The sequence below is a fragment of the Gasterosteus aculeatus genome, chromosome 16 (assembly GCF_964276395.1).
Source record: "Gasterosteus aculeatus chromosome 16, fGasAcu3.hap1.1, whole genome shotgun sequence".
NCBI classification, from domain to species: Eukaryota; Metazoa; Chordata; class Actinopteri; order Perciformes; family Gasterosteidae; genus Gasterosteus; species Gasterosteus aculeatus.
Window position 1 is genome coordinate 10,218,190 of NC_135704.1, and position 27,611 is coordinate 10,245,800.

Below are 27,611 nucleotides of genomic sequence, written 5' to 3' on the forward strand. Positions count from 1 at the left end.
TGACGAAGCAAACGTCAGCGGCAGCGAGCCAACCACAGCCAGCGTAATTTGCACACAAGAAGCCCCGTGCGACGGAGGCGCTCGGCGGCGGCTCTCTGTGAGGTGCTTTTCAATGCCTCAACCGCAACACCGCTGTCATCTGCTTTGGTCGTTCCAAAAAGAGAGAGAGAAATGAATGGCGCGGGGAAGCTGTGAAGGAGTATGCCGGTGCGCAAAGTGAGTCTCCATCCTTCGCCTTCGCGGAGTGGAAAGTGGATGCGCAGCCCCAGAGCACCGGGCGCTCTCCGGGATACCGCGTCTCCGAAGTTGTGCCGTTCACGCGATTTTCTCCACCTGACCTCCCGGCAAGGCGTTATAGATGCTATTTCCCCGCGCGACTCCATGGATTCGGTTCACTGAGGACCATCTGAAGAACAGGCATGGCCGTGCCGACGATGGTGTTCTCTGACGTGGAAAGTTTTCTGGACTCTCACCCCGACTTGTTCGAGGACTACCTGAACAGAAAGGGGAAACACAGCATGGTGGAGAAATGGCTGAAGAACCACAAGGCGAGCCAGAGTCCGGCGGCCGCGGCTCCGGCCCCGCCGCCGAGGGAGGCGAAGACCAACGCGTGCGCGGACAGCTGGGCGAGCCAGCGCGACGGCCTGCAGAGGAGAGTCTCCCAGAAGGAGCTGCGCAAAACTTTCGCCCGATCCAAGGCCGTCAACGTCAACAGGACGTACGACGAGCACGTCAACTCCAGGGCCCAGGAGCCCCTGACGAGCATGAGGAGGAGAGCCCTGCTGAGGAAAGCCAGCTCTCTGCCGCCGACCACCGCGCACATCCTGAGCGCGCTGCTGGAGTCCCGCGTCAACATCCCCCAGTACCCGTCCACGGCGGTGGATTTTAAGTATTACCTCAAAGAGCACAACGAAAGAGAGTTTTTCCTGGAGCTGGTGAAAGACATCTCCAACGACTTGGATCTGACGAGTCTCAGCTACAAAATCCTCGTGTTTGTTTGTATTATGGTGGATGCGGACCGGTGCTCGTTGTTTTTAGTGGAAGGGGCGGGCAACAAGAAGACACTGGTGTCCAAATTCTTTGACGTGCACGCGGGGACCACCGTTTTGCCCTCAATGAATTCAGATGAAGTTCAAGTACCGTGGGGGAAAGGAATCATCGGATATGTGGCCGAGCACGGAGAGACAGTGAACATTTCTGACGCCTATCAGGTGCCTGCTCCTCTTTCTGCATGCGTGCGTGCGTGCGTGTGCGTGTCCACGAGCAAGAGACACACAGACAGAGGGAGAGACTCAGATAGGAAGACAGATCTTTTCAGTTTAGGACCATCAGCGGCCCATTGTGTCAAACCACACATAGCGACCCCAACAACATCCCTGAGAAATTGACAAAATGAGTCAATTAAGGAGAAGTATCACTTCTCGTTTTACCTTGTATTTAGTAAAGCGAGATGCTACTAAATTATAGCAAAGCTGCAAAGACCTCAAATGGCTGCGTTGTGAAGCCCAGGCCTTTTTGTCAGCCGATGAGGACTTGTTCTTGGAAGAGGAAATGTTTACAGTAGAAATGAATAATAATGTTGCTATATTGTCCATAAACAGCTGACCTCTTCAAGTCAGACATTTGTCTTTCATATTGTCTCTATCTTAGACGTTGTGCTTTGGAAGACAGCGTCCAGACGAGTTGTGCATTTCCATGCACCATCATATAAAAGTAAAACGGGAACCTGGAGTTTTTTGTGTTTTTTCTTTTTTTTTGCAATGACTGCTTACATTGTGTTTACATTTTGCGCTGTCTCTGAATTGCAGGATCGTCGGTTCAGTGACGAAATTGACAAGCTGACAGGGTACAAAACCAAGTCACTCCTGTGCATGCCCATTCACAACAGTGATGGAGAGATCATTGGAGTCGCTCAGGCCATCAACAAGACTTCAAGTGGAGAACTCTTCACTGAAGACGATGAAAAGGTAATTTCACTATAATGGTTACGAGTATGAAAGCTGGGTGAGAGCAATGTTCTCTCATAACTCTCCCACTGCTTGCTTGGTGTGTGTTGCATATGGTAATTGTTTGATCCAAATACTCGCATGAATTTATATTTATTATCATCTCAGTCCATATTTAATGGATTTAAGGCAATATAGTAGTTTTGTCCCAATTTTACACACATCTGCGACAGAACGATGGCAGTTGTTTTGTCTGCAGAGTGAAACCATGTACTGAGAGACCACTCAGGGGGGGATCGTTATGACCCTTGACCCTGTGACCTTTCCTCTGGCGCCACCAGAAGTTTGACATTTTGGGGTTACTGTAAATGTCCGTTTTCCAGATATCATTGATTCACACGCAGTCTGCAGGCATTCGTTGTTCACAGATGATGCATGGCGTGACCTGTTTTATTCCGTGTAAAATGTTTAGACAGCAGTTGGATACTTAATGTATGATTTTGGTAAATGCAATTCTCTCATGTTTTGTATGGTATGCTATAGTTTGCTGTTATGTGCAACCATGGAACATGCTTTCATTCGTTGTTGGGCGACTCGTCCGGTAGGCGAACCTTACTGTGGCCTGATGCTCAGACTGACTCTCCATTTTGTGTTTTAAAGCGACATCTTTCTTTTCCTTGTGCATCCTTTGCTAATATTTCACAAGTAGCACCAACTGCGTGTCTCAATGTTCCAATTATGTGTTTGTTTCTGTGCTTAATACATATTTAAATTCACCCAGCTCACATGCCCTGAATCCAAATGTTCAGTCCCCGGTTTCTGGCAATTATTGTTTCCTGGCTCGGTCTCTACCAAACGGCCCCGTTGTACCCAGAATAACAACTTTATATAATCGTTTCACAGTCTCCAAGTGGTTATTGCTATTTTTTTTGGCTCAGCGGGACGGCCAGGCTGTCACTCTTTAATGTAGTGTCACCATTCAGGTTTCAGGATTGCGATCGGAAGTCATCCAAGCACGACTCGTGGTGGAATCAGGATACTTCAACCGTTCCACTGGAGCCGCTCATCGGCCAACAAATCACACTGGGCCTTCCAGGTGTGGCTTTAATAATTTACCTCTGTGTGGATCAGCTCAGTCAGCACACTGATCAGTCAAGTTGGCAGCTGCAATAAACTTAAAGGCAAAAAGTGAATGGATCTAATATAGAAATAGTCCATAATATGCCAAAACAGTAGGTGGGGGTGTTACATCTCGCACTAATCCGCATAGAGCTTCTGTTTCTGAATGAATGTTTATTTGACTTTTCACCATCATCAACGTGTTGAGTCCATCACATGAAGAGAAGTAGCGGAAAGGTGGCGACAACTGACTTGTTCTCTCATCACCGCCGCGAGCCCCCAAAGCGAGGCGAGATGCAACGTGACGGCACGTAGCCAGCTGTGCCTTTGTTTTAGGTTTCACAGCTAAAAGGTTGTCGTCTTTTATTCATCGTATGATTATAGTAGGTTTTTCCCCTTTCGAGCTCCGCGGTCACCATTGTTGTTGATAGATGCAGATCAGGAATTATTTCCTTTTCTTTCTGGTGTTTTTGAGTTTGTTTCACATTGCGTTAACGTCACACTAATGCTCAGGATGGCTACAGCTGAATTAGTAATGAAATGCAATGCCTGCATCAGAGAACACAGTGAGCTCCCTGCGCAGCACAGCCGCAGCTTTTATGGAGGACCTAAGAAAATGTATCACACTCTTCAAAGCATGAGACGAAACTGCAACGGCAGATGCCATCAGAAACCGCATTGTGCCTTATAGGACAAATGTTGGTCTTCATACAATGAAAGCTTATAGGATATTTAAACACATCGTGGCGGACTTTAAACCCCACGCTGCTCCTAATTATGTTGATACCCTGCAGGAAGGGAGTCCTTCGGGAAGATGTGTATAATTGTGATGTCTGATTTTCTTTCGTAGAGCATTGACTTAATTTAAGTGTATAAGCTGACCTTCTCCCGCTATCTCTCCATATTACTATTAAACATCATTATCTTGAGCTTTTCTTTCACTTTGTATGTCTTCCAATATTTTTATTCAGGTAGACATTATCAGGGATCGGGTTCCATTTGCTAATATAGTGTTGGGTTGATTGTCTGATAGCAGTCACCTCACGCTGTTCTCCCTCTGGCTGCCAAACTCTCAGTCAAATTGGCTCCAAGCAATACTGTAATAACTACGTTCACACAATTTCCCAACGAAAATATACAGCTATAGAAGAGAAAACACAATTTCTGCTTGGAACCACAATTTCTTTTAATACGTTCCTGTAGGATTTCAGATCAAATCAAATGTATACTGTGCATTATATCAAAAATTCTTTATATAAAATCCACTTAAATCAAGAAAGAAATACGATGAAAACAACATTTGCAATATGAGGATTCTGCAAGATATGGGTAAAGAATTGATGTGGAATGACTTACTGTTTGGTGGGAACTCGAAGGTGGAGGAGGCTGCCAAAAAAATGCAATGATTGATACAAATGCCTCATCCCACCACTGATCATATCTCTGAACACTGGTACATACAGAAAGGTACAAATTCATTCAAATAAACTTCTAAAGCACCAAAGCGTGACCCACTTTGATGCAATCCCTGTGTTGGGCAAAATAATTAAGTTAGCAACTGAATTCAAGTTTGAGTGATAGTGAAGTCTGGTCTTCACCATTTTCTGTCCTGTGCTGTCGATTTCAGTTCATCTCTTGTAAGAAAGGGCATATTTCACCTCAGTTTTATAGTGAACTCAAAAGAGTCACCGCAGTTGGAAAGGTTCATTTTATTCAGTTTCTCACATTCTTTTTTGTTCGAGGAGCGATACGTGTAAAAGTATTGATTTGTCTGCATGTAACTGCACTTATGCAACATCCACTACTGAGTTGTTGTGACCTTGCTTTGCTGCTGGCATTTTTCCACGTTCCAGCAATGTGTGGAACGATTTAATTATTCATGGATAATAGCTATTTAGCAGCAATGGTACAGTGTTTATTAGTTCTGTTGTATTAGGGTGATAAATTACAGCCAGTCAATTCAGTACATTAAATTAAATTATGTATAACAGCGGCTTTAAAAAATGTATTTCAGTGTAGATTCATGTTGCATGAATATTCAACTCATCACAAAAAGATGCAACCATCGCTAAGTATAGTTGCAAAAGCATGGCATGGCCGTCCCACACAAGATCAGAGAAAATGGAGAGCTTTGAACCCTTCTTGGTAAAACAACAGTGGCTTGCACGTGCAAAGGGAACACGGCCATGAGCTGTTATGGAGAACGGGAGGTGGAAAAAAGAAAGCTGTTGGCTTTGGCAATGGGATTTCTCGTGTCCTCCAGTTGTGGAAGCAGAAGTCGTTGAGGTTAGAGGAACTGACTGACCCCCGAGGCCTTGGCCAGTTAGTTTCGTTATTAAACCGCTCTTTACCGGTCAGTCCACGGGTCTCCAGGCAGAAATGTCTCGTTTGTAGTGCAACCCGGTATAATGGCCTGCCTGACAGAACGTAATTAGAGCGGGCAGTGCTTTTCTTGGGTTTGCCCGTAGATCCATAGCCAGACACCCAAAGTCCTGCTCGCTAATGAATCTGCTCCTGCTGGGACTATTGATGGCCGCTGGCTTTCTGGAAGATCATTATTAGAGAATTCCACAGGCCAGCTGTTTGTACGCATTATGTACGAGCATCATCTGTTTCCTATGACTGAAATGTATGTATGAAATGCTTTGATATGTATAATGACTGTATGAAGTGCACGCGCTTGTTACCAAGATTATCACAGTAGGATTAGCATTGTTTTTGCTTTAGTTATTTCATTTGCACTTAGCTTGCAAGTATCGTACGTTAGGCATCAATGTGACATGCCAGAGGATGAGATTTTTTTTATGGTTCATAGTTTTGATTGATTTTAATTCATTTATTTATTGATGATTCAAAAATTAAAACTAACTTCCACACAATTCTATAACTCTTTGCATGAGTGAGAATAAAAAACACAATGATTAACACCATTGCGACAAACAAAAAGTCACGAAGTGACAACGCTTGGTTATTTAAAGCTGAATGAGAAATTGTGAATGAAGTTTCCTAGCCAGATTTAAATGTAAAAACGTTTCCTCAATCTTAAGTTTCTATTTAATACAAACCATTCATTCTTGCTTTGGTCGTAGTTCTAAATTCAGATTATCATCCTACTCTGGAAATATAAACAGAAATTAAACATGTGTCGCCAATCCGGCAGAGCTGTTTGATTCTAAAGAGAAATGATAGCAATTAGAGCCTGGTTCCTCAACCTTTTGCAGCATGCGATGCCATTTTTTAGGTCTACAATTATCATGACCTCAGTAATTACGCCTGACAAGTTGTCATGTGCAGGGAAGAAGCTCCCAAATTATTTCTCTGAAATATGAATATCATATATATATATGATATTCATATTCAGATATGATATTCATATATATATGTTTTTCATATTCATATATGATATTTAGATATATATATATATATATGATATTCATATATATATATATATATATATATATATATATATATATATATATATACATACTGTATATGAAAACATGTTTTAAAGACTATCAAACAGATAAATTGCCTATTTTAGAATATTCATCTCCCGTCTCCCCCCTATTGTTTTATTATTGTCGTTGAAAAGGCTCAAGCTTGCAAATGATCAACACAGTGCTATGGGATTCTGTTCATTTGTGGCTGACGAGTAAGTGATGTTTAAAGGTGAGAGAGATATCCCTGTATCAGTGGCCACAGCTGAGTAACTTCCCATTCATGCATTGTTGTGGTGTCCGCAGCCCCACAGGCTGGTAAATATTCGCGGGTGTGTTGTACTCATCGTATTGTTTGCACAGCAGCCAGATGCTAAAAATAGATACCTAAACAAATAGGCAGAGCAAGGAAGCACCCAACCTAAATCCTATTGATTCCATGTTACGGAGGCTGAGTGTCTCTTGGATGAGGCTAATTATGGATGCGTAGAATGCGACCCGGGTATTCATATCTCAGCTGTCTTAGCAGCGTGCGGTCTCACCCGGTCCTCTGCGTCCTGCCTATCGGTGTCCACGACAAAGCAACAGTGTCGAGGAGAAAAAGTTCAATCCCAAACTAGTAAGCCGTTGTTTTGATTTCAATTCATATTAAATGAAGTCACAGCAAGTCTGACCATTCAGTAGAGTAGTAACATGTCAGTCGGATCGATGAATCCGTGCCGGCAACAAACGGTGCCATTGAAAAAGACCATTTCCTATTTGTTCTAAGTCTGCTCAATGTGTCCATAGGTGCTGCAGATGTACCTGCCTTTCTGTGGCATTGCGATCTCCAATGCCCAACTCTTCGCCGCCTCAAGGAAAGAGTATGACAGGAGTCGGGTAAGGACAATTACCCCCCCCCCTCCGATCCCTGGGGTCAGCATTACTTCCTCCCCCCATGATGCTGACACCGAGGCTGGGTATCGATCAGCAGCCCCCTTGCTGCCGCTGCAGCGGGGATCACATGCTGTCCTGCGTGGACATTTTCTGTGGATCTATTGGGTGTAGGTGGGTTGGGGGGGAGGGGGGCTGAAGCAACGTTCATAGATGCAATAATTCACGTCACACGTTGATCTGTGATGCAAGGGAATATAACGAGAACACAGCTCAGCTAAAGTTCATGAAATTAAATTGTCATTACCGTTAGGGATAATAATAATAATAACAATAATAGCACTATTGTTAATGATAACACCAATAGCAACAACCACAATGGTAACAATAAAAATACCAAAAGCAACAATAATAATAGTATTAACAATATTAATAATAATCATGCCCTAATGCCAAACATATTTATCTAGAGTGGCTTCTGCAGCGGGTTTCATCAGGAGGTTCAGCTTGTTTGTCGTGATGACCGAGTGCCGTCTTTTCCTGTCGCCGGTGTGCAGGCGCTCTTGGAGGTGGTCAATGACCTCTTTGAAGAGCAGACTGACCTGGAGAAGATCGTCAGGAAGATCATGCACCGCGCCCAGACTTTGCTAAAGTGTGAGCGGTGCTCTGTCCAGCTGCTGGAGGACATTGAGTCACCGGTACTTTTGTTTTTTCCTCTACTGTGTCCGTCTGTGCATCTGTGCATGTCTGTTCTCTCTGTCTGCGCCCGGTTCTTACGAGTGATCACTGTACGCAATTATTCCAAAAGCTGAGGTGATTTCTTCCCCTCTCAAAACTTTCAGGTGGTGAAGTTCACCAAGTCGTTTGAGCTACTGTCTCCTAAGTGTAGTGCAGACATTGAAAGCAGGTATGTATGAGGTTTTAGGGTGAAAATCTACTCGGCTTCGCCCTCCTTTTCACATTTACTTATCCCAGTTACTCATTTCAATTAAACAGTGATTTTGTTTGAATTTGCCACCACGACATCTGTACATTTTGCAATTTTACAATTTTTGTAGTGCAGTGGGAGTGATGCTGCGCAATAGGAGACCTACTTAATTGGATTTTGCTGCCTCTCTCCACTGCTTGGGATGGCTGAATGGAGAAAGCGAGGCTTAGTATTGTGTGGAATGTGTGTAGATGAAAACCAACGCCAAAAGGAAGACAAATTATTCCCCAAGTGCTGCACTTACCATAACTTACACGCTCACGTCAAGGCAGTATTAAGAACTGCAGCATTAATGATAAAAAAATAATATAAAATAAACACTAGAAATATCAAAAACTAGAAATTAGTTGATAAATATCTTGTCCGGTGTCACATATTAATGAAAAAGCCAGTTTGTGATTTAAAGTAATAAAACAACAGATTTCAACCCAAGCTGAAATAACAAAAAATAAAGCGTCTCTTTTATGACACTTTCCAGTTTCCCTAAAGATTCACATCTGAATAACAAGGGCTGCTGCGCAAGATCCATGTGTGTTATTAAGTGAATGCATCTTGCATCAGAAGGCAAGCGTAGCGTGGGACTTCTAATGTGTCCTGCAATCCCCAGCCGGCCCCCATGGGCAACATCTTTTTGAGTAAGAGTACAATACTGCTCGTGGGCCTGTGGCAGATAAATGACAGACGCGAGGCAGGGAAGAGACAGAGGCGATGGAGAAAAAGAATGAGAAAGAAAGATACTGTGAGGCATCTCGCCATCACACCCATGAGGGTTATTCCTTGCTGCACACAGTCTAAATCAAAGGGATTCAAAAGATCTGAAAGAAGTGTCCCTCCATCTTTGTACCAGTCTAGAGAGACAACATGAGCCACACTGAGCATTAACCTCGTTACGTCTGGTGAGGTAAAAAAATCTGCGAGAGCACAAAGCAGTGAATGTAGACGTGAGGCCTGTGAAGGGATGCAGGTGTTTCTGTGGCAGCGTGTGGGGGCGTTTGGCACTGAGGAAGACAATCACACAATTAACTTTTCATTACTTCATAAGCTGCGGGAGAAGCTCACTGATGTGTACGAGGGGTTCATTAAGTGCAAGTCAAAGTAAAACAGGGTCCACAAGCAGAAAATAAGAATATTTTTACTTAAGTGCAAACCTTTATTTCTCTTTGAAAACAAAGTTATCAGCTAACGGTTGAAAATCAAACCTCTGCTGAGAAAAAGGCCAGCAAAAAAAAATGGTTCCCGCTGTGTTTTTTTTTTTTCTCTTTCTTTTTCTGCTCTGCTCCTTTTGTAATGACGCCGTTTTATTTTCTGACCCCAGCTTCAAAGACAGCATGGAGAAATCGTCCTACTCGGACTGGCTCATCAACAACAGCATCGCAGAGCTGGTGGCGTCCACAGGACTCCCCGTGAACATCAGCGATGCCTATCAGGATCCTCGCTTTGATGCTGAGGTAGACACACGATGACGTTGATCAACCCAATGTTCACACGTCGATGTCACATGCGCGTCAATGCAGTCGCATCTTATTGAAGGAATGCTTCTTATTGCAGGAGTCCCCAAAAGGACTCAGCCTGTGTTGCCTTGAATTCTTGTAAGGAAACATATTTTCTTGCATGCTTTAGCGCTGAAGATTCATAATTAACCGAGTTGTATGCTGCGCACAACACAGCCTCCATAAAACCTGACTGTATATAGCACTTGTACGGTCTCAGGCGGACAAAAAGTGCTGTCAACGCACAAGTGTTTAGTTTCACCAAAGAGGCCTTTGTTTGTTGGAAGTACTGTGCACACGATCGGGGTATTTGTGACATGGATTAAACTGCACGGCTTACGTGAGGGTCTGCAATTGGATGCTTTTAAATAGTTTTGCTGGTGTTAAAACCACTTACCTCAATGCGTCCAGATTTTTGCGGGACGTTTCTGACGTTTGTGTGTTTGTTGTCATCCACCACTTCAATGCCCTGCCCATCAACAGTCCTTTCTTGGTGGATTGACTGTTGATTTCTTTAGTTTTCTTGGTGTTTAACGGAAGACCATCAACATGATGAACCCACACACGGAAGCCGGTGATCATGATCACCTTGAATCAATTGCATGTAATCCGTGGAAAATGAATAAACCTCTTCAAGAATTCAAGTCAACACAGAGTGAGTAATTGAAATAAAAAGCTCTATTTTTGGGGTGAAGTATTCTTTAACCTCCTTGGAAGCGATGTCATGGTGGCATTTTGATTTAGTAATTAGTGTTAACAGCATCGAATAAGATCAATTAATGTCAAACTGTAGGATGTTTATCGGTTTAAGCAGCTATAGATGTTTCAATCAAGGTGCAACAACAATATCTACGTCATTGGGCTTTATGATGTTTCATGAAATTGTTGCGTGGCCTCAACGACTCACACATCCAGGTGGGAGGATAAAAATGGCTTTCCAGTTAGCAGGAGCGGGAAACTCTTGGTCATGTTCAGTTGCCTTCCATTTAGTAACACATGGCCAGAACTGACAAACTGCACTTCTTTCAAGTTAAAAGGATAAAAGCCCTCTAACACCAAAAAGCATCAACCGCAGCTGCGTGGAGCTAACCAGAATCCACCTGCAAGCAGCAAAAGTTTGGAAAATGCGTCTTTTGTCCAGGCTCTGAATGAAATAAACTTGCTTTTCAAGGGCTTTAAGGATTCTTAAGGATACTTCCTTGTAGCCTTGCCCCTCAAAATGAGGTGAGGCACGTAGGCTTAGAAATACTCCAGTGATTGACATCTAATCTTACTTTAGAGTTGGGAATTGTTTTTAATATTCTAACAAACTTCTGTCAAGGCTTTACTTTAAAGAATATATCTATTAAATGCATCGGTACTTAATGCCACGGTAGTAGTTGGAAGCAATTTATTCATAAGTAAAAACCATTCAAAATTAGAAAGAAAACTAGATTTAAATATGAACTATAAAAGACCAAAGAGGGAGTATAGAAGCAGGGGTGTATTAAGGATTATTTAAAGGTGTTTGGTGCAGATGGAGGTACTCCTCATTTTACTCTATTTGCACTGTTTTCAGGCAGACCAGTTCTCAGACTTCCACATCCGCTCCGTGCTTTGTGTTCCCATATGGAACAGCAACCACCAAATCATCGGTAAGTTAAAACGAAAATTCTGAAGTGTATTTGATGTATATGTATGTATTCCTATTGCATATATCAATTCTAAAACAAATATTTCTCAGTTTTGTATCAGTCCTGTGGTGCACCATAAGGGTGAAGGTGTATGGACAGCCGACCATTGCTTTCATGGTTTATCCATCCAATTCAAACACCGGCCTCCATCCTTTTGTGATGGCTTTCCACAAGAGTATATTAGTGAGACCAGGCGCTGATGTCAGACAACAACACCTGGCCCGCATGTTGGCGTGCAGCACATTCAAGAGGTGTTGGAGGTCGCGGCTGTCTTTCCTGTCGGCCCTCGCTCTGTGAATAGGCGCTTTGTCGTCTTCAGACGGGAAAGCGCCTCCGTCGAACTGTTCCCACACAACGGTGTTATATAACGTAGCTCAAACGTTTTCCCTAATAGGAACTAATTGGATTAGCTTTAACCGCCACAAACAGCCATAGTACCATAGGCGCACATGATTCTGGCCATCCGGCGTGTCCACGGGGCCCTCACATGCACCCATTATGTAAGTGTCTTTTTCCGCTGCAGAGCCGATAACAGGGGAGCTGCAGCATGTGCTCGGCGGAGGCTGCACGCGTGTGATTAGATGCACGCTGCACCATCACTCCACGCTCGGATGTGGACTTCCCTTCTCGTGGCCGTGTGCTTTGTGTTCGCGAATGCGCCCCCGGGCCGACGGCACGCCGATAAATCATTGATCTCTCGTCTGGTTTCGGTGCTGGATATTGCAGGGAGGAGCGATGATAGCGCTCCTCTCGGTCCACTGAGATCTGACGCAGGAAGTCATTAGTCATGTTTGAGTGTGAAGTGATCAGCATAATTGCTGCAGATGGTTGGTTAAGACCTGTGTGTGTTTGTGTGTCTGCGCGTGCGAACGTGTGATGTCCGTGTGCGCTGAGGTTTTCTTTGCGTAGGTGTAAGTGCATTTGTTGGGGAGGGGAGAGGGAAGAGGAAGAAGAGCAGAAAGGGAATGAGGGGAGAAAGAAATGCAGCATGTGTGGGTGGCACCTGAGGATCTGGAGTGAAAATAACAAAACATTACACCAACAAAGCAGCAGGAGATGAAATTCTCAGGCCAAGGATACATTCCTGTAGGAAATGTGTGTACTCGTGTCATCTGCCAAGGTTATAGCCTGCTCCTTCAAGATTTAACCACAGAAAATACTGCTGTAACTATAACAACAATGAGGTGTAATGTTTAATGTCTGATGTAATTCAAATCCTATCAGCACTTCAGTAAGCATTATGCCAGCAAAGGTACAATGATAAAGTACCTTGATGAATTTGAGTAGTAGAGGTGTGGATGGAGATCCAGGCTAGTCCAAACATTACATCTCAACCATTAGACTAGCACTATTATTTTATTAAACATGTCTGGTGGTGGCTGGCGCTGGCGCCTCACGGGGATTCGATCCCTCCGCGTGTGATCGTCCTCCCCGTGGCAGCACGGGCCTCGTCCCGCAGTCCAAAGACAGGCAGCCTGGATGAACCCTCGACTGAGCGTGACTGTTCGGGCCTCACGTCCAGGACGTCCTCTGCCTTCCCCCAGCGTCATCCAGCGGGAAAATGAAGGTTTCCCTTTTTTAATAGATAATGTAAATACAATCCTGGAACTCGTCACAGAGTAAATGCTCATTACACACAGAGAAATCATAGATCTGAGAAAACACCAGCACTGTGCTTTTAATGCAATGACAGCGAAATGAAAACTGTTCTTGAGTACTAATCCCGTTTCACTCATATGGATCTCCAGCTATACATTGATATTAAAATGTCCCGGTGGTAGGACGGTTTAAAAATGGTAATGTATTGATTGTTGTTTGTTACGCGTTTGTAATTACATTTTTGCATAATTTTTCAGGGACAATAAAGTCTCTATCAATTAAATACGTTGGATTTATCAACAAAGCCTTAGTCTACATTTAATTAAATGATGCAGGAAGTCATCTAAAAAGGGAACACCGCTGTCAAATAAAAGGCTTCATTGCAATTGTGGACAGTAATAGTTGTCTATTGGAAGATGACACTGACTGAATGCGCCACATTCTTTCCATGCTCACACACTGCTATTTGTGTGACAGGATGTTTCGACTCTTACTTAATTTCCATTAATAAGGAATGCCAATTGATGAGGTGGAGCGTGTGTGCTTGATCTTCCTTTAATTAGAGGCAGTTGCACCGGAGTCTTGTCAACATCAAACAGAAAACATTCCTGTGAAGCTCTTATTGTGCGGTTTGTGTAACAGGTGTCGCCCAAGTGCTGAACAGGCTCGATGGGCAACCGTTCGATGATGCCGACCAGCGTCTCTTTGAAGTATTACATTTGCTTCTCTATATCTTTTTTTTAACATCCAGTGGGCAAGTTCAAAAAGTTTAAAAAGTATTTCTGCCTTGTGTGCTCTTCTCAGGCCTTTGTGATCTTTTGCGGACTGGGCATCAACAACACCATCATGTATGACCAGGTGAAGAAGTCCTGGGCCAAGCAGTCCGTAGCTCTGGACGTAAGGACACTGCATCCCGATCCTCTTCCTCCATCCTTTGAGCAATCCATATTTCCATTCGCTTACATTTGCAAAGGAAATGCTGTGCATAGTGTTCACTATGAGTGGAAACAGAGCGCATGTGTGTAGATTATTGGAGACACGGCTAATGTCAAACCTCCTCTCACGTATCATCTCTGCAGGGCTTTTGTCCTTGGCTTCTTTTCTAGTCTCACACTTTTTTATTGAACATTAATAAGCAATCCCTCATCCGCCCTGCGTTTTGCAGGCATTCAAGCATTTACAGTGCGTCCTTGCATTACAAAGGGGAGCTCTCAGGTGCATTATAGTAATTAGAACCACATTGTTTCAAGATAGACGCGGAGAGCAGAGAGGTAGATCGTTTAAAGGGGGGAGTGACACGGGATGAACTAATATGTGGATGCATTGCTTATGGCAGTACTGAAACAGGGTTGCAAAATTCCGGGAATATTCAAAGTTGGAAACTTTCCACAGGAATTAACGGGAATTAACGGGAATAAACTGGAAATTTTGGGGTAATTTAACTGTATTTACCTTGTCATAAGCAGACATGCACGCAAACATTTATAATACAACTTTTAAAAATGACATTTTGTACTTTTTTGACATTTTGTGAGTAGAACTTTATTCTTTCATTGAACAACAACAACATGAACGTTGAATAAAAAAATCACCACCTCCAACCCAAATTTTATTTTTAGTGTTTTTCCCTCAATCCTTTCAGGTCTAAATGCTTTCTTCCTGGACCTCATCAATGTACTCCTCACTGTCCACTTCCTCAACATCTGACTCGCCGCTGAAGCATGTGAAATGTATTTGAAATAGGATTTCTGTTCCCTGCTGGCACTCAAAATGCAACCCATACCATATTTTACCGGTCTATATAGGCCTACTGCTTATAATAATCAGCTACCTCTATTTTTGTGACGGTGACATGATGTCATACAAAATTGCCCCACCAGAAATTTCAGCCTAAAATCGCCACTGGTTTACGTGCATGTTTCTGGCAGACAATGTTCCCAACCAGCTGCATTCAGGGTCCAGCTAAGCTAGGCGGGCATAGTCTTGTTCTCAACTACATTTAAGTTCCCTGTTATATGCTTTTGCAAAAAAACTTAGGCACATTATTTTTTTCAAAATTCCCCAAATTCCCGAGCCAAAATTCCCGTGGAAACTTTCCGGAAATTTACCCGGAAACTTTCCGCCCCTTTGCAACCCTAGTACCGAATAAACACGAGCTTTCATGAGCAAATAAGCAACTGGAGGTCCGTGCGAGGGATTTCTCTCAGGAAATGAAGGGAACACGGCCATGAAATCGGGGATGACGTCGCTGCTCTTGTTCTGGAGGCAAATGGTAATCTGGATCCACTATAACAACGTAACGCAACAGTGTGCAGTGTTCTTCGTTGTAGCTTCTCTAAGAGGCGAACCGTTCATTTTGATTATTTGATAAGCTGTTGACTGGCTATCATTATTTTGCAGGTTCTGTCTTACCATGCCACTTGCTCCAAGACTGAAGTTGACAAATTCAAGGTAGGAGATATTCACCGTTATCATCATTATATTGGTGATATCTTATTTTTTACTCATGGGCCCTTTAATAAGGACAGATACATTAAAAAGCAATGTCCCATTGACTTGAATGGGAAAGCAAAATAGATGACGACAGAAAGGTTTTTGGAAGCCTGACTCAATGTTCCCGTTGCTCCGGCCAAGAATTCCCCAATGAGAAGCTAATTGTGGTATTTGAAATACATTATTCAAATTATTATCAATAGGCAATCATGCTCGCTGAATTATTTATGAAGAGTAAAAAACTAAAATATCTACACCCTTAATTACTTGACACCGCTGAAATATAGATACAACCTATTTTCCGGCACTTTCATGTGTAGGATTTTCCCCTGTGGCCATCAGCTTCCCAGTGAGCCCGTTCTGATCCTCCAGCCCCCCCTCGCCCACCTCCCCCACCGCTTCCTTCCTTTCCCCCGCCGTCTTTCATAACTGCTCCACATCCGACTGGGATTCCACCCGAGTGAATGTGGCAGCGGCAAAGAAAAGCCCCGGTTGTCATTGCTTCAACCAGGTCTGTAGATTAGAGGTGACAACACCTGATAGAGCAACATTTTGGTGTGAAAACGTGCTCTGAGGAGAGAGACGTAGATGAAGGAAAAACATGGTTGTGCTGAAACTAACGGCTTGGACTCGGTGGAATGAGATGCAGGTCAGAAAGCGTGAAATGGTTGTATTATAAATGCTGACTAGAGGCAAATGAGACATATCTGAATCTCAGAACACACTGAAGGCGGCAGACGGGAATGATTTAGAGTAAATAGTTAGTTAATTGGATCCACACATGTGTAGTGCGTTTTTTTGTTTTAATAATAATGTAAAAAGTATTTTTCTTAACAACTACTCCATAACACAGTTAAAGCTCCCTCTTTAAGCTCCAAATGAGTCCTCAGAGTCATAATTAACATGTCCGCATATCTCCATGTATCATCTAAGAGCGGCACAGCATCTTCTGACCCCTCTCTGCTCTTCTCGTGTCTCAACTCATATTCTCTCGCTCCCTTTGTTCCTCATTAATGTTTCGTATGTCCATGATGAAACAGGCTGCCAACATTCCCCTGGTTTGCGAGCTGGGCATCGGTAAGCTGTCCTTTGATGACTTCTCCCTGGACGTGGACGCCATGATAACGGCCGCTTTGAGAATGTTCATGGAGTTGGGAATGGTGCAGAAATTCAAGATCGATTATGAGGTGAGACCACCGATTGTCTTCATCTATTTCCTTTGAAAACTCGACCCAGTGGGGGGTTTTTTTGGCAGCTGAATCCTATTGCGTCCTCATGGCAACCGCTGTCTTCCCCTCCAGACACTGTGCAGATGGCTTCTGACGGTCAGAAAAAACTACAGAATGGTTCTGTATCACAACTGGAGACATGCCTTCAACGTCTGCCAGTGCATGTTTGCAATGCTGACGGTAAAGATCGGTGCAGATCGGGACGCTCAGAAAAAAAAGTTAAAGAGAAAGTAGAAAAGGAAAGATTCATAAGAATTAGATTTTTGAGTAAGCTATGGATTTAAGTCCCCCCCCCTAAATAAGCACATACATTTGAATTAAATAAACAATAGCACATACAAAGAAGTTTGAAAACTGATGGTGACTAAATAGATTCACTCAAGTTCCGCACTTATTTACGCTGAGAGGTTTCCAGGTTATCTCTTCCATCGCAGAGAGATTTCTGCTCCTATTATCAGATCATTTTATTAAAAATACTGTTTTAGGCTTAAAAAGATAAATAGATATATAAATACATTTGATAAAATAAAACAAAGTTAAGATCAATTTCTTTCCTTTAACATTAAATAAGAAAAGCGAACTCAGCTGGCCCAAGGTGTTTACGTAACAATTGCAAAGTGGGGGAAGGCTGCATGGATTTATGCCGGGCTGCTGTGTAATGTTAGCTACTCAAAGTCATGTGTAATATAACGTCACGTCACAGCTCTTCTGGGATGATCGTGTGTGGCTATGAGGGCGAGTGTGCACAAGCAGCAGGTTGCAGACTGCAGTTCACTTAACGGCCAAAAGGGTCCTTCATTCTCATTGAACCTTTTAGTAAAACATCCAAATACTTCTTCTACCGGTGAAAGTTGCGGTGACGGAATGAGCACATTTGCGTGAAGTAAAACTGAACTGTGTTGTATTGAATGTGCTCAGTAAGTAAGTAATAGAGCTAACAAGAGAAGGAGAGATGCAGCTCTTTTTTGTGTAGATACGTGTGTGTTTGTTTCCTCACGGCCTCCTCTGCTGTGTGCCGATCAGACAGCGGGCTTTCAGGAGACCCTGACGGAGGTGGAGACCCTGGCGCTTATTGTGGGTTGTGTGTGCCACGACTTGGACCACAGGGGCACCAACAACGCTTTTCAGGCAAAGTGAGTATTCCCGTTGTGTCTCTCGGCCTTTGCGCCACACACACACACACACACGCACACACACACACACATTGAGACAGCTTTTAACATCTGAACACATCAGGATTTACAGAGCTGTTACAGTTTGCTTTGTCCTTATCAGCTGGTGCACTGTAGTTGGAGTTAATGATGTATTAGGAAAACCATTGTAAGATAATGTACGAGTGGTGTGTTGTACATTATTAACCTTTGTTGTGTGATTCTGTGACACCTTATAGTCACCACTTTGCCGTCAGAATATTTATCAGGAGGGGAAAAATTGTTCTGTTGTTATCTACAATTCAAGGCAAATAAGATAAATCTGACATCATTATAAAATAAATAAAGCCATTTTATTAATTAATTGGGGTAAAAATCATATGTAATCATTGTCCTTTTTTTTTGTTTATAACCACCTCTTGATTCGACCGGGGTTGGTTTGCTTTTGTTTTATCTGTATGCTTATTATCATTGTCCATTAATTGCATGTATTTATAAATAGGGCAAGAAATCAAAATCCGCACCTATACATCAAAATCATTGTTTCATTTAAAATCCATGCGTTGAGCCAACACAATGAAAAAAAATAGTATTTTTCTCCACATTATTGATGATATCATACTCACCGTTGAACAGTTATAGATGTGTAGGTTTTGGCTTTCCAGCTTCTTTTATTACGCCGTCATCAGTTTACGACAGAGTGCAGAGAGGGAGCATTGGTTGAGGGAATTACAACACACTCAACAAAAGACTTTGTTTCTTTGAGAATGCTGATTTTGTTCTCTCGTTTGTGTGTGTGTGTGTGTGTGTGTGTGTGTGTGTCTCAGGACGGGCTCAGCCCTCGCTCTGCTTTATGGGACCTCTGCTACACTGGAGCACCACCACTTCAACCACGCCGTTATGATCCTGCAGAGCGAGGTGCACTATGTTCCGATATCTGCTCCCATGCAATTACCCTTGAGGCTCTGCTAATGCGCCACGATGCATATTGTGTCAGCTAAAAAAAACCAACAGACCAGAGAACTGTAAGACTGGGAACTGCTCTTTCTCCACTTCCCAGTCTTACAGCACGCTGCTGGTCGTAATCAATGGATGTAGTTAGGTTGAACCAATGACGATACAACTGACCAGGGTACAACAGGTATATTACACAAGTGTATCTCCTCATATTGTGTCTTCTGTATGTGCGCCAGTAAACAGATGGATCATGTAGTTGGAGGGGCCATACTGTAGATTTGGAGGTAATCGGTTGTAATTAAAGGCGCTTTAAGGGGAGCAGCCTCGCCGAGGCTGAGTGGTGATTCTTCGAGTGGCTTCATTACCGTGGTGCTGACGACACGGGAAGCAGACTAATGTTTGCTTGGAACATCTTAATGGTTTCCGTTCATACTGAGTTTGCCGTTGCCGTCCTATTAGCATATACTGTAAATAATGTGACTAATTCAACTCGAAAAAAGATCCCTTTTTAAAACCACCAGGCAGCACGAACTCTTGAAGTCATTCACATCCCTTTGCATCTCCAAATTTTCTCCCATCATTCTCGCTCTCTTTTACTGCCCTCCTTCTTTCATCCGCTCCAATGGTGACAGAATGAGAGACATGCTTTGTGTCACTGCTGCTGCGAAGCTAAATATTTCATGGCATCCAAAGCTCACGAGGGATGAATCAAAGGTGCTTTAAACTCGCGTTTAAAGGGTGGAAATGTGTTCAGTTTTGAAGATCTCTTTTAATTTCTGCAGGTCCCCTTGTTCTGCTCCTCTTCTGTTATCACCTCTACATCTTCTATTTTCTCAGTTCTCCCGAGGACGGCGCCTAAGTGATGAATGAATGTATAATGCATGATGGGGAGAGGCTGGTTTTAATGACAGAGAGCCTCAAGTGAGAGATGTTGCTCACTCATGAAGGTCTGCTGGCTTCCCTCCTCCCAATTCAGTTTATTGAGATAAAGATTATACCAAAAATGGAACATTCTGATCTACATTGTGTCTGCACTAGTCACGCTGTTTTTAAATGATTAATACGTCTGTAAAACCACTCATGTAAGACAAGATAAGACATAGCAGGGAAATTTGTTTTGGGATTCCATCCGCTGCATCACACAATGCCAGTATAATAATCCACGTGCAAGAAGAGGACATAGACCATACATATAATCTTACACATAATCTGAAATATACATGTCAACAAAAGTTACAAATAATTAAATAAATAAGTTGAGATCAACATAGATGATAAATATTCAAGTCACAATATATTATCACAATAAAATAATGAAATGTAACATGCAATAGCACTTTTTGGTATTTAATCATTTCTTTTTTTCGGATTGAATTTTCCCAATGATTTAGCAGATTCTGAACCGTCTGCCTGATGGCAACAGCTGGAACTCTGGGTTCAGAACAAGTAACAAGCAATCTGGAACTTTGGATAATTAAATTGACAGGGACAAGTAGTTATATAAAATATAATTAAGGCTTCTCTTGAAAATGTCTTCCTTCATCATGTTATTATCCCTGTATGTGTCTCCACAGGGTCACAATATCTTCTCCAACCTCTCGTCCAAAGACTACGGTGACCTCATGCAGCTGCTGAAACAGTCGATTCTGGCCACAGACCTCACACTTTACTTTGAGTATGTTCTGCTGCGTTAAATCTCCTGATAGTCAACTAGCTGACCCCAGTGTTCTATGACAGTGAAGCACAGTGTCCCCGTGCAACGTTCACGGCGTCTATTTTAGGTAATGCTGCCCCCTTGTGGATTTGACGTCACTTACACGTGTACTCTTCCTTTTAGGAACAGAAACACTTTCTTCGAGCTGGTCAGCAACGGAGAGTACAACTGGAACCTGAAGGCTCATAGAGACATGTGCAGGTAACGTCCAGCTCACACACACACACACACACACACACACACACACACACACACACAGTAACTCTTTAGCATCGTGCAAACTGTGTGCGATAAATGTCTTGTTCCTCTCAGATCCATGATGATGACAGCGTGTGATCTGGGTGCTGTCACTAAACCGTGGGAAATATCCCGTAAGGTGAGAAAACCTCTCTTTAATATTACATTTTTCTGAACTATTAATCTAAAGCTTACATAATTGGTTGATTAATTGCTCAAAAGGAACTTTTTTGAAACATTCCCCTGTTCCTGCTTCAAAATTGCCCGAATTGTCTTACTGGATTGCAAAAGAGCCGTATTTTGGGTGGTGGGCCGTTTGTAATCAGCACATTAGGCATTTTGCACAATTGGCAGGCCATAACCTCTGCGCTCCTCTTTCCACTGACTCCAGGTTGCTGAGTTGGTGACCAGCGAGTTCTTCGAGCAGGGCGACAGAGAGAGGTCGGAGCTGAAGCTCACCCCCTCTGTGAGTCCCCACAAACAACTCTGGTTTTGTGCTTTTTTTTTGCAGTTTGTCGTGTCCTCCGCTGAGCTGACGACACCGAAGATTTATTTTTCCCTGCAGTTCCAAAACAAGAGCCAAGAGCAAACTGTGTACCTCATAACAGAGAAAAACTCGCTGACCTTTCCGCTCAGCTTTAAACACACCGGGCGATTTAGTGCGTTGGAGCAGCTCCACTAGCTTAAATAGTGTTTTCTTTTCTCATATAAATGTAAAAATAGCACAGCAATAATAGCAAGGAAAGAATTGGTGCTAATGAAGATCTAAATTCATCACGTATTCTATCCTCAAAGCAACAACACCACAGCAGAGAAGCTCTTTGTGTTTGATTGTGAGGAGTTGAGGCTGAACTGTGTAATAAGTTCATGAAGGGGAAAAAAACCCCATCAGTTTGCTGAGTGCAATAAATAGCTGTTGACTAATTGGGCCGGCACAGATTGGCCTCCCCTCTGAAATAACTAATGCCGTCCCCTCAGGTCTGTCAAACCTTTACCGCTCGCTGTGTCTGGCTGTTAAAAAGTAAATATTAACTCCCAAGTCGTAGCCTGGTAACTGTCTCTGAAGCGCAGCCTCAGTGGAACCTCTTAAGTTCCACCTGCGGAACAAAGAGGCACAATATAAAATGTACGTGCAGCACTTTGCTGTAAACCTGGCTTGTACGTGAGCAGAATCACGCTGCTCTTTTGTTTTGTCAAATGTAGGCGTGAATTCATTTTCAACTTTTGTCTTCCAGGCGATCTTTGATCGGAATCGGAAGGATGAATTGCCAGGACTTCAGCTGGAGTGGATCGATGGAATTTGTACGCCGCTGTACGAGGTAAAAGCTTTAAAACTCTCTGACCTCCGCTGTGTCATGCTCGCCTCTCACACACACACACACACACACACACACACACACACACACACAGATCCGCCTCTGACATCAGTAGGCGCTGTCCTTCCTCAGCTATTGTCCCCCTTCACTGACGCCAGCAACGAAGCTGTCACCAACAACTATTCAACTTTTCTGTAACCGCTACAGATTTCTCGCTGAAAAATACATTTTCTCTCTATTGAAGCGACTTCAAGGTTGCATCCTGTTCCTTTGAGAACGCCACAATGAGGGTGCACTTTCTGACTGCAAATCCACCGAGAGGTCGTGGAGTGTGTGAGCAGAGCTGTGATGTTCGGCGGGATTGAATTTCCTCAGTACGACGGTTCACTTTGCGTAATGAAGGAAGGCCTTTCGAGACTTTTTATTTTATTGTAGGATCCGGGCCGATCAAACGTATGGGACAGACCTCCACGACAGAGCTCGTGGTTATCTTTCAGAGAATGAACCTAAATGCATTCTGTGTCCTCGCCCTCGTTTGTGTCTGAGGGACGTGGAGGCAGCGCTGCTGTGTGGGAGAACTTACTGAGGAGAGGAGGCTAAATTCATGGAAGCAAACAGTTGTGAAGGGAGTCAAGGATAAAATGAGTTCCTTCATTCACACCGCACTGAGGTGATATTCTTCATCTTTGTACTGTTAACCCTCCGTCCTTTTTACTGTCATATTAAACACATTTCTAACGACGGTTCATCTTCACAGCTATTGAATAATCGCACGATGTCAAAAGTCAGAGGAGGCCTGTCTGTGCAGAGCTTCGGTTTCGCCATTGTTGCGGTCTTTGTAGTGTAGATGAGAAGCATCAAAGTGGCGTGCGGTGTCTGCTTGGGGGGGCGGGGGGGAGGGGGTTCGTCTCTGCGCCGCCCTCGTGTAAAGGCTGATGTTTGGAGAATGCAGATACGGAGCACACGACAGCGCTGCCGCCAATTAAACCCGCGAGAGGGAGAACGGAGGTTCTGAGGCAGCAGGGGTTTTTGTTTGTGGGCGTAGGAGATCTCATGCTTGATCTCGCTGATCTCTTTCTCCTGGTGGTAGCTCGCTGAGTCGACCTCGGTAGAATAACGATGCTGTGCAAACTAATGACAAGGTCCCATATATGTGGATATGTTCTGTCAGAAAGAGGGAAATTGTTCTCTTTCAAAAAAAAATGTGAATTTTAACCAAACAAATCCATGAAGATGAACATGATCAATGATCAACCATTTGATGTGTGTGTGTGTGTGTGTGTGTGTGTGTGTGTGTGGATGCCACATGCCGTCACTGTTAATCCCTAGATAATATTTTATATATCGGTTGTCCTTTATAAAATGTTTAGAATTTGAGAAATTGACATATTTCATACAGACAGCGACTTGATCTCAAATCACAGATATGGGAATGCGTGTTGGTTCATTATTGGTAGTATCTACAGTAACAGTCAAAGGTGAGAAGTTGTGTCCACACCTGACTGGTACTGTATATTCCAGCAATTACAATACTTCATAATAATTCATTTCTATGTGTAAGTAATGTTTTGTTATGTGGTGCACATGCACTCATTGTTTCTCCATATAGTATATGGCTAATGAAACAATAACTAATTAGAGACCCCTGGAAATCCAAAAGACACAGTAGACAATTTTAGGACAACAGAGGGAACAACGTCTCCCATCTCTCGGGTAATTTATTAAAATGGCGGATGACAGTTTTTACTACGTTGCCACTTACAGTTCCACACAGAGGAATGACAAAGGCAACTAATCTCCGTCACACATGTGCTTCTAATCTCCAAAGAGCAGCCTCTTAATTGTCTTAAACTATCGAGCTGCTGTATGCTGCTTTCATTGTGGCAGCGTGTTCTATGTATTGTTGACATCTGATTAATAATGTGCTTTTTGTTCCTTTTCCTGACTTCTCATGTGTTAGCATTACATTCTAGCAAAGGAGCTAGCCATCTATTTTTCTGGAAACTAAATACTATCAACGACGTATCAAATGTGGAAGGTCTTTTTAACAAACGTAAATAGTCTGAAGGTTTTCCCAGAATCCTCAGTGATTAGTCTGACCATCTCGGGTACAAAATACTTGGTTTGCTGCACAATCGTTGGCATTTTGTTTCGCAAATTGCGACTATATTTCCTAATCCACGAAGCTGGATGTGACGTATGTAACATATATAGATTCAAAAACAAATAATTACTTGATGAATATCTGATGCAATAATCTCTACCTGAGCAGTGAATGCAGCTACACTCCCTCTGTGTGAGTTATAAAACCAGCTCCTCTGTGCTCTGTCCGGTCGGGCAGCATGTGCATTTTTAGTGCATTTGAGGCCCACTGGCAAGCTAATGGAAGCATTTCAAACTGAACATTGAAACTAGTAAAGGAAATTCAATAAATCAATGTAGTACAACATGTTGGTTCTTCTCGGGTCTGTCGGTTTTAGCTACTGTATTTTAATTACAACTATCCAAGGGACTTCTGTAAAATGTTGCACAAATAGCTGTGTTACTCAGCAGATGAATCATACTGACTTTAATTATTTCCTCCGGTGAATCAGGTCAAAATGATTGTTTGCCAAAACCTCTAAAACTACTCACATTAATGTCGGCCTCGGCTGCACTGTGTGTTTAAGCTACGATGGTTAACATGGTGGTTAGTTTTCTCACCGTGTTAGCAGGCTTGAGTTAGCATTTAGCTGCACTGCACCACATGCTAGCTGCACAGCTTCACCGAGAGCAGCTAGAACATTTATACTTCAATAAAAATATACAGCTTTGCTTTGCTGTGGAGGCTTCTTTCACACGGGACGTGGTTTGCTCTGCGAGATAATAGTTTCAGGGTAACTGTTGTTGTTTAGGATGCAAGTCACCGTGCTGTTTTTTGTCACACAGTAGCCATGCTGTTCTTAACGGCAGCATTGTTGACTACTGGGAAATGCCCTTGGCAGATGCGGCCTTTGCCTCTCATACTGATGGTGTTTGTTTTAATCTTTCGTATTTCATTCAGTGTATTTTGCCATTCTCATCTTTCTTCCCTCCCTTTCTCCCCCCTATAGACTCTTGTCAAATTGAATCCCAAACTTCAGCCGATGGTTGACATGATCAAAGCAAACAGGGCCAATTGGGAGGAACTGAACGAGAAGAGACAACGTGGCCAGAGTGTGTCTGCGCCCTCGGGCCCCTGCAGCAGAGACGCCACAGACACTAGCGAACGCATTGTGGCCGAAACAGGCGGCAAAACCTGCTGCAGCGGCGATGCCGATGGAACAACATCTAAACCTGCTAGTTAGCTACGGACACCGTCTCCAAGCTGATCTCTCATAGGTTTATTTCCTCTTAAATGCAGCCTGCAAAAGAAGCAGTGCATGCAGAGGTTCTTGGGCTCTGCTCCTCTTCGCTTTGACTGCCACAGATGAGCTTTAGACTTGAGTGCAGCGCTATCGTGGAGGTTTTTTCTGCCTCCTTCGGTCTTCCTGTGCTGGAGGCTGACAGAGCTGTGTTTGGCGGGCCTGTCGGAGCAGCTAAAAATCAGCTGATGAGACGTTGGAAAGGAAACTCAAACCAATGCGTCAAGCTCTCAACCAGCGAGCTAACGTTGAATATTCTGGGCATTGGACACATGTTTTCGGCCCAACAAGGCACGGAGAGTTTTGAGAAGAATGTTTGTTTCTGCTGCGGTTCCTTTTGCTCTCGGTACCTCCTCGTTGCTTGAGATATTTTTTGTAAATATGTACACTATTAAGTCATTTAAAAGTGCTGTTTAAGAACCCGTGAGCTCTGGCTTGTTATGTGGCTTCAGAGTTTCGGAAGGATAAAGCAGTACAGGAACAGCAGGACCAGTGACAAAGCTTGCAATGCAAATTTAGTGCTAGGCTCCCTTCCTGTGCCTTGTTTTAAGATCCTAAAGAAAAATGCATGGCCGCCTCACCGAGACTCTTAGATGGAAAGCCAAGTTAAACCATGACTTTTATTGCCATAATTTATAAAAACAAAACAACTGCAGTTATGTCTTGATCATGTCAGCCACAAAGAATTAACATTATGTACAAAAAGAAATCTATTTTGCCCATTTTTATAAATGTAGGGTCCCACTTGGCTCACACACACACACACACTGTGCCTTGATAAAGTTGACACCAATTCATTTCTTTAGGAAATGCATCTGCTGAAACATACATTACAGTTAATTAAAACTCACTAAACCTAGAGTAGTTGATATTTGAATAAATAAACTTACCATTTTCTAATGTTTTTTGAGTGAGCCAAAGTTAAACTCAGCTTCCAAAAGCAATAAATCCACCAACCAGCAGTTCTAAAGACCATAAATTAATAATTTTTTGGGTTAATCTACAAAAACATAAGCAAAAAACACAGTGTACAGTCTTTCAATGGGTTATAAGTCGGAATAATTTACCCTCAGATATTTTTGTTTTTTTACTCAAAGAAATTTAGAAATTTAGCCTTTTTTGTAATCAAAATAATATAATATTCAACAACTAATTAGTTAATTGCTGCAGCCCCAGATGTAACCCGTCTAGGGGGGCTGGTGTGTGGATTTTGATACCTCTGGTCAGGCTCACTGTTCCTTTCTCCTTTTCCTTTGTATTTATGCTGAGCTGACCAGTACATTTATTTTAACATGGTGCCCTCCAACTTGCCGTCAGAAGTGATTTTGTGTATTTTGTCAAAAGTTTGATTTTGTTTCTTGCTTTAATTTGATTTATTTTATTCTCTTAAAACTCACAAATTCTACTCAAACAGCTTTCATATCCAAAAGAAGACTGATACTGAAACTTGTCATACTGAAGTGCCCATGTTATAGTATAAAAGTGTTATTCTTTGGGGGTTTGCCTTATGAATTGTGTTGTAGCTTTGTTAATTGGAGTTTAAAACGTGACTTTGCACATTGTGTGGCATGGATCTGTACTCTACTGTATTTTAGTTAAAGAGCAGAATTGAAATCGACCAGAAACATTTTGAATTGCATGTTTTATGCAGTATTAAATTCAACTATTTGCTAAGGATGTAGCAAACACGTGAGCCAACAAATACCTCGTATTTTGAACTTTACCAGTAGACACATTATCTCGTTGGAAATGCATGATTTAAATCCTACTGCATCATGTAACGTGAACTATGAATTTCGCTGTTCTATTTTTCTATTAGGTCTCCAAATGTGGCCAAACTACTTTGTCCTTTTTGCAATGTAACGTACTTCTTGTATTTCTTCTCTACTCACCAGGTTTGGACTGTGGATTTATTGATCAGCAGGCTAACGGAAATGAACCTAGGGCATGAAAACGCAAATGTGCAATGTTGCTGTTCAGAGTTTAAATAAAAATATGCTGCTATA

General features: G+C 42.8%; 1 protein-coding gene across 1 annotated transcript; it reads left to right on the forward strand.

Moving 5' to 3' along the window:
- pde11a (phosphodiesterase 11a) lies at nucleotides 1–27,611 on the forward strand. Its single transcript, XM_040202578.2, has 20 exons — nucleotides 1–1,211; nucleotides 1,809–1,967; nucleotides 7,292–7,381; nucleotides 7,933–8,073; nucleotides 8,218–8,282; nucleotides 9,679–9,811; nucleotides 11,412–11,487; nucleotides 13,768–13,835; nucleotides 13,930–14,022; nucleotides 15,526–15,576; nucleotides 16,659–16,805; nucleotides 16,920–17,027; nucleotides 17,871–17,980; nucleotides 18,826–18,916; nucleotides 20,530–20,630; nucleotides 20,793–20,870; nucleotides 20,982–21,045; nucleotides 21,298–21,372; nucleotides 22,142–22,225; nucleotides 25,315–27,611. The coding sequence occupies exons 1-20, from the start codon at nucleotides 420–422 to the stop codon at nucleotides 25,546–25,548; spliced, it is 2,760 nt and encodes a 919-aa protein (XP_040058512.2). The 5' UTR covers nucleotides 1–419; the 3' UTR covers nucleotides 25,549–27,611.